The sequence below is a fragment of the Coptis chinensis genome, chromosome 6 (genome assembly GCF_015680905.1).
Source record: "Coptis chinensis isolate HL-2020 chromosome 6, ASM1568090v1, whole genome shotgun sequence".
NCBI lineage: Eukaryota > Viridiplantae > Streptophyta > Magnoliopsida > Ranunculales > Ranunculaceae > Coptis > Coptis chinensis.
In genome coordinates this window covers 43,222,463-43,229,868 of record NC_141461.1, presented here as the reverse complement: position 1 = coordinate 43,229,868, position 7,406 = coordinate 43,222,463, and the positions used below count along the sequence as shown (strand labels likewise).

Below are 7,406 nucleotides of genomic sequence, written 5' to 3'. Positions count from 1 at the left end.
ACCTGGGAAAGGTTAGACATGCACTCACTAAAAGAGTCTCTATATATAGAAAAATCATCCTTGAAAACTTCCATAAAGCGCTCCACCATGTCAGTAAAAATATGAAACATACACCGCTAGAAGGTACAAAGACCAAAAGGCATCCGTTTATACGCATATGTTCCAAAAGGACATGTGAAGGTAGTCTTGTCTTGGTCATCAAGATTGATAATGATCTGAAAATAGCCAGAATAGCCATCTAAAAAACAATAATAAGCATGACCAGCTAGACGTTCGAGCATCTGATCTATAAAGGGTAAAGGAAAGTGACGTGTCATAGCGTTTAAGCGTCTGTAATCAATACAGATCCTCCATTTCATAGGGACACGCGTGGAAACATATTCACCCGTAGATTTCTTATGGACTACGTGAATAGGACTTACCCATTCACTATCAAAAATGGGATATATGATCTCCGCATCGAGTAAACGTAAGACTTCCTCCCTGACCACCTCTTTCATGGTAGGGTTCAAGCGACGCTGAGGTTTGCGTGAAGTCTTCGCATTATCCTCCAAATGGATGCGATGAGTTCATACACCAGGGTCAATCCCTTTAATGTCGTCCAGGGACCAACCGATCACGGAACGATGTTCCCTAATCACCTTACTCAAATGTGCTTCTTCATCAGTAGATAACTGAGAAGATATGATCATCGGATGACTACCATTCATATCAAGCTGGATATATTTCAACTCAGCAGGAAGATGCTTGAGCACAGGGGTAGGAGGAATTGGCAAAAAAGATTCCAGAGGATCCTTGTCTTGAGTAATAAAGACCTATTTAGGTAAGAGGTCCTCAAACTCGGAAGGTAGAGTGTCAGAATGATCTAAATTAGGGGTAGAACTGAAAAGGGCGTTGACTTCCTCTAAGTAGGAGTCGGAACTATCAAAGGAAAGGAATTGGTTCATCTGATTTTCTGGAAATGTATTGTTGAAATAATCTTGAGCTAAGCTCTCGATCATGCTAACTTCCCCATCTATAGACAAATCGGGTAACTGTTTCATCATTTTGAAAATATTGACCTCAACAGACATGGACATCAAACCATCGCGGCAGTTTATGAGCGCGTTGGCAATTGCCAAGAAAGGACGCCCTAAAATGATAGGAACAAAGTCGTTAGCGACTTCTGTGTCTAGGATAACAAAGTCTGTTGAGTAGTAAAAATCTTGAACCTTAACCAGCACGTTTTCAACAACACCCTTATGATACATAATAGATTGATCCGCTAATTGCAAGGTTATTTTAGTAGGTTGCATCTCTTGTAGACCTATTTGCTTATATATATAATAAGGGAGTAAGTTAACAATCGCCCCCAGGTCTAATAGCGTAGTCGTCATATGGGTATCCCCCAAGGTGCATTGTACAGTAAGACGACCAGGGTCCTTGTACTTAACGATTCCATTATGTTCAGATAGAGTTGGGAACTGTTCAGTTAAAAAGGCATCTTTTGGTATATTAGTCTTCCGCCTAGTAGTGTACAAATCTTTTAGAAACTTAGCATGTTGTGGTAACTTTTTAATAGCGTCAAGAAAAGGTAGGTTAATCGTTAGATTTTTAAAAACTTTCCTAATCTCATCAAAGTTGGTATCCTTCTGTAGCATGGCTAGTCTCTGGGGAAACGGTAGGTTCTCTCTATATTTAGCATATGGATCAATATGAGTTTTAACCTTGGTCGTTTTCCTCTTAGGTTGAGGTTTAAGTGGTACAGGAGTAGGATCATCAATTACTACTTCGATATCTAGTAAAATATCAAGTGTAGGGACCACTGGTGGGGTAACAACAGGCATAGTTACGGCACTATCGACCACTCTACCAAAGCGGAGAGTGGTGATGGCATTTAGCTCATCTACATTGATATTTTCATTACTAGGATTACCGGTTACTTCAAAGGCTGTGTTTGGCATTTTAGGATTAGGTACGGCTTAACCTGGAAACACACCTTTTGGTGGGGCTTTCTCTTGGGTTAATTGTTGGATGGAATGATTAATGGATTGTAAAACCTATTGGTCAGATTGATTCATGGATTGTATATAAGTTATTGGCTAACCTGTATGAAGGCATCGAGACGATCAGGTTGTGTAGGTGTAGTGGTCACAGGTGGTGTGACTGGAACTATCTCACGTTGAGTATTAACGGGTGGGTTGCGATAGTTATTAGTAACTGAAATGATACCTTTATTAGCATTATAATTATTATTATAATTATTATAATTATTATTATAATTATTATAATTACCTTGTCTTTGTCCTTGTCTCGGTGGAGCTTGATTGTAATTTGGCGCTTGCCTAACATTTTGATTATTAAAGGGCTTTTTAGACTTTGGTCCTACGCATAGTTAGTTTATTAGACTTTGGTCCAAAAAATCTTGAATATTATACTTTAGTCCTAATTATGTTTGTTCACCGTTAGTCAACTCAGTTGACTCACAGTCAATTCAATCAATTCAGTTGACTCATAGCAGATTGACCACGTTGACTAACGGTGAACAAACAGAACTAGGACTAAAGTCTAATATTCAGGCTTTTCTAGACCAAAGTCTAATAAACCTACTATGTGTAGGACCAAAGTCTAAAAAGCCCATTATTAAACCCTGTAGGTGTAACGTGATGATTATTTTTCCAACCGAAGTTGGGATGTTGTCTCCAAGGCGCGTTAGGTTCGCTATTAATGGAATAAACATTATCCGGTAGAGCGGATGTTTGTTCATAAACTATAGGACAATAAGAGTCGGGATGCTCAAGGTTGTAACAGAAATTACATGGAAGAGTGTTGACGTTCATGACAGGAGTAGGTTGTTGTTGGACAGAAATGGCTTCTACCTTTTTAGTGAGAGATTCGATTAATGTTTTAAGCTCAGGATCAGATTTAACCTCAAACATACTGGCAGCCTTAACTGTGGAAATAGAATTATTGGAGCGGGGGATGTCATTACCCCCTCCCCCCCCAGTTATTTTGGCATTTAGATTGATCTTCTACAAACCTATAAGCCTCAGAGGCACTGCACCTTTACTAAGGAAACTACCCCCAGTTATTATGTCAAGAACCTCTCCATGGTGATGTAAAAGCCCTTTGAAAAATGCACGAACAAGTGTGTCTTTCACAAGGTTATGATGTGGACACTCAATGAGAAGATCAGTGAACCGATTCCAGGCCTCTGAAAAGGATTCATGAGGATTCTGGAAGAAGAAATGAATCTTTTGAAGCATTTCATCTGTCTTTAGCGGTAAGTAAAACTGTTCCATGAATAATTGAACAAGTTTGGCCCATGAGTTCACAGAATTAGGCGCTTGGGCAGTTAACCAAGATGCCACCTTATCGGCGAGGGTGAAAGGAAATACCCTCAATTTAATTTGCTCCGAACCAACAGTAGGATGATGAAATGTGGTAAGAACTTGTTCTATCCTACGCATATGTTGATAAGGCTTCTCATGGTCTAACCCATGAAAAACTGGTAACAAATTAAATATATTCGGGGGGATTTGAAAATCCCCCACTGGGTCTGCAAGAATGATGCAAGACTTAGGGCTATCGTTAAGGGCTTTATAAAAATTAGAGAGAGGAGTCTCTGTTTCGTCAGCCATTTGTGCAGGTGTAGTGTGTGGTATTCTAGATAGGCATGTGCGTTGATGTTTACGATAAATAACCGAAGATGGTTTACTAGTACGGGACCTTAGTCTCATACAAGGCTAAGGCCAATATAAAAGCAAACTACGAACAAAGAGTCAAACAACACTGATATGCTAGAAAAAATCCTCTAACAGGAGAGGCGAGGAGCGAAAGAATGAGTACCTGAATGCCTCCTTGCTACGCGTTTGAATAGCGTCTTGTATACGCGATCACAGTGTATTCAAGAAGTTAGAAACACTAAATAACTTAAATGAAATGAGTTGGAAACTAACCTGTGAAAATCGGGCAAATTCATAAGTGGGCGCGGGCGCGCTTGGAACTAGGCGTAGAAGGGAGCGTGCGTGCTTTTGCATGAACCAATGTCCAGTGTTTTTAGGGCGCGCGCACTCTAGAGATAGCCTAATATGGGTGCGGGCGCTCCGTGTGGATTTCTGAAAAAAAATATTTTCTGAGCTAAACAAACACAGTCAGAACCAAACAAGGGTGGGTGGGTTTTAATGGGATTTTGGTAGGGACGAAAATTTTAAAGGAAACGAATTTAAAAAGAACTAAGATAGCAGCGGCGCCATTTGATAAAGTAGGAATTATCCTTTACTCCTACTTAACTAATTAAACTTAAACAGAAGTAAAGAATAATAATTTTACTCTAAACTATCAAAGTTATCTACTCTCTTGAATCATGCAATAAATGGATGGAGTAGAGAATTCGTTCCACTCCTAGTCCTTTAAACGTAAGTTTCCGCTAGTTTAATCGCTACTAACAAAACAGTTGAAAGTAATGAATTGAATTACACTAATATGGCTATTGAAGTTAAATAAGATGTTTAACTTATACTATGATAATAGAATATTGAAATGTGAATATGGAGAAGGAATTAGGGGGATTTGAATCCACTTGATGTATTCCTGAAATGCTAGTGTCGATTATTGCAGTCCTAATCAAATAAGATTAAGTGTTGATCCCTAATTACTCATGGCAATCTCTGCCAACTAATAATTAGAATGTGAGGAAGTCCAACCCATTCTCATGGCGAATCAACTATCCTTCTAGAGTAAAACTCTTTACAAGCAATAATTCTAACTAACATATCAAGTCTTCATCAAACTTCATCAAACCCCTCTAATGGAGGTTTAGCTAGATGTCATTAGACTATCATAAACAAATATATAAGAAGAAGACATAATGAAGAATCAATACTGAACTTTTATTAATCTAATTAATACTGAAGAATAATAATTAACTAAGGTTTAATCTTATAACTAAGTCTAAAATCTAATTATTTATCTCTAATTAATTATATTTATCTAAGTCTAAGTATATCTAATTATATGCCTTAATCCTCTTTATATAAGAGAGACTAGGTCTACATTTTCGTGTATGGGCTTTGGAGCCATGTTTTGGGCCCTTAAATAAAGTGTAAAACCTAATTACATAAGTCCAAAAGGGTTTTTTTTTTTTTTTTTTGGTGAAAAGCGAGGTTGTTATAGAGGTCCCCTACCCCTTTTCATTAATATAATAAAGATCATAGCTTGTTACATTCTTACATATTCTTGACCTATGGCATCATCATAAATAATTTTTTTTACATCCTCTGTAAAGGAACTGGGAATTAACTCTATGTTGCTAACTGTCGGAATATTACTAGCTAAAGCATCGGCTAGCTTGTTTGCTTCTCTGTACACATGAGTGATGGAGAAGTCTTCTAGTTGCTCCCTCAACTGATTAATACTCCTCATCATCTTTTCGGCCTACCATGGGTGCTGCCCTTTGTTTCTAAAGAATGAAATCACTGTGCTGGAATCAGTTTGCACTCGTACCTTCTTGATGCCATGCCTTACTACCATTTTCAGTCCTTGCTCTATCCCATTCAATTCGATCAGTTCAATAGAGTGCTTATTCGATCTTCCCTTGCTCGTCACTATGACCTGCCCATTTCCATCTCTAGCTACTGTTGCCCAACCCCCATTCATCCCTTGCAAACTGCCATCTGAATTTAGATTTGAGATTCCATTTTCTGCCCTTTCCCATTTACATGTCTTGTGCTGGCGTTGTGCCGTTTCGACTTTTACATTCCACATCTCTTGGAAGTGCTGCTTCTCTGGTCCTTCTGGCATCTTTATCTCCATTGTTTGTATCTTGATTTGCACATCCCTTAGTATCCTTGCTGCCACTCCATCAGCGTAAGTTTGTTTATTCTCAAATATTCTCTCATTCCTCGTCTTCCATATCCAGTAGTTATATGCATTCCACACCAGTCGAGTCGCATCTTGTTTTGGCCCTTTCCCTGCTGTTACTCTTCTTACCCAATCAATTTCCTCCTGCCATGAGTTTGCCATTGTTCTATGATAACCCATTTTGCCCAAAACCGTGTACCACACTGCTTTGGAGAAACTGCACTCATGAAGTAAGTGTTCCTCAGTCTCCACTTCTCTCCAGTAGTAAACGCATAGATCAGTCGTAACCACCTTGAACTCCTTCATTTTCGCTAGCATTTTTAGCGCTCCACTAACAGCCATCCGGCTTATGAAAGAATGGCGAGGGATGCAATTTGAGAACCAAACAATGCTACTCCATGTTACTGCCTGTCGCACTCCTCTTATACCTTCATATGTATCTCGGAGATTGTACTCTCCCTTAAGCGATGAACTCCAAACTGCTTTGTCTTCGCCCCCCATTATCTCAACCTCTTCCTCGACATCTTCTAATATCTCCTTGATCTGATTCTTTATGTAGTCTGGGAACACCCAGTTCCCTTGCACTATGAAGTCTGACACCTTTGCATTAAGGTGGCAGAGAGATCTGTAGAGAAAGGCTTGTGGAAATTTTTTTGTTAACATACCTTTTGGGTGCCAGGGATCTAGCCAGAAGCTTGTATTCTTTCCGTCTCCAATCTGATTCACTGCTATCTGAGCTGCTTCTATTCTGCCCTTTAATAAATTTCGCCAGCTCCATGAACAGTTGTGTGGAATCTTCAAATGTTATTTTCTATCTTTGATTAAGTTCTTTTGGATCCACTCAACCCATAGATTGTCTGCGCCTTTGTGATTATCTTCCAAATATGTTTCATATTCGATGCTTGATTCACCTTTTCCAGGTTATAATGCCCAAAATTCTCCTTCTCGCATAAGGATAGCAAAGATCCTCCCATCGAACCAGAGCATGCGACTAATTGCAATCAGGGCCTGTCCATAGAAAGTTTCTGCACAGCCTGTTTATGTCATCTATAATCTTCTGAGGTACAATGAATGATGCAAACCAGAACACACTCAAGTTATTTAGCACTGCCTTGATGAGCTGCAGCCTTCCTGCATAAGAGAGAAATTTTCCCTTCCAGCTCTGAATTCTTTGTGTAAACTTTAGGAGTAAAGGACTACAATCTATGGATTTCAATCTTATAGTAATCAATGGGAGTCCCAAGTACTTCACAGGTAACTCTCCTCTTGGGAATTTCAGATCCCTCTTTATATCTTCACAACTGTTGGCATCCACTCCTGTTAAGTATATCTGGCTTTTCTAAGTGTTTACTTCAAGCCCAGAACATGCTTTAAAATTGTTGAGGTTCTCTCTCAACTGCATTGCCGTTTGAACATCTCCATGCATGAACGCCACCAAATCATCTGCAAAAGATAGGTGAGTGATAACTGGGTTTACACACTTATAATGCAACTTATACAAATTATTTTTTACACTATGACTCATGATTTCAGAGAAAAGGTCCATGACCATTACAAAAAGGTAC

At 39.0% G+C, this 7,406-nt stretch overlaps 1 protein-coding gene across 1 annotated transcript; it reads right to left on the bottom strand.

Annotated features, from left to right (window-relative positions):
- Positions 1-5,415: 5,415 nt before the first annotated feature.
- Positions 5,416-6,504, bottom strand: LOC147493088 (uncharacterized). Its single transcript, XM_086567744.1, has one exon. The coding sequence runs from the start codon at positions 6,502-6,504 to the stop codon at positions 5,416-5,418; it is 1,089 nt and encodes a 362-aa protein (XP_086423870.1).
- Positions 6,505-7,406: the final 902 nt, after the last annotated feature.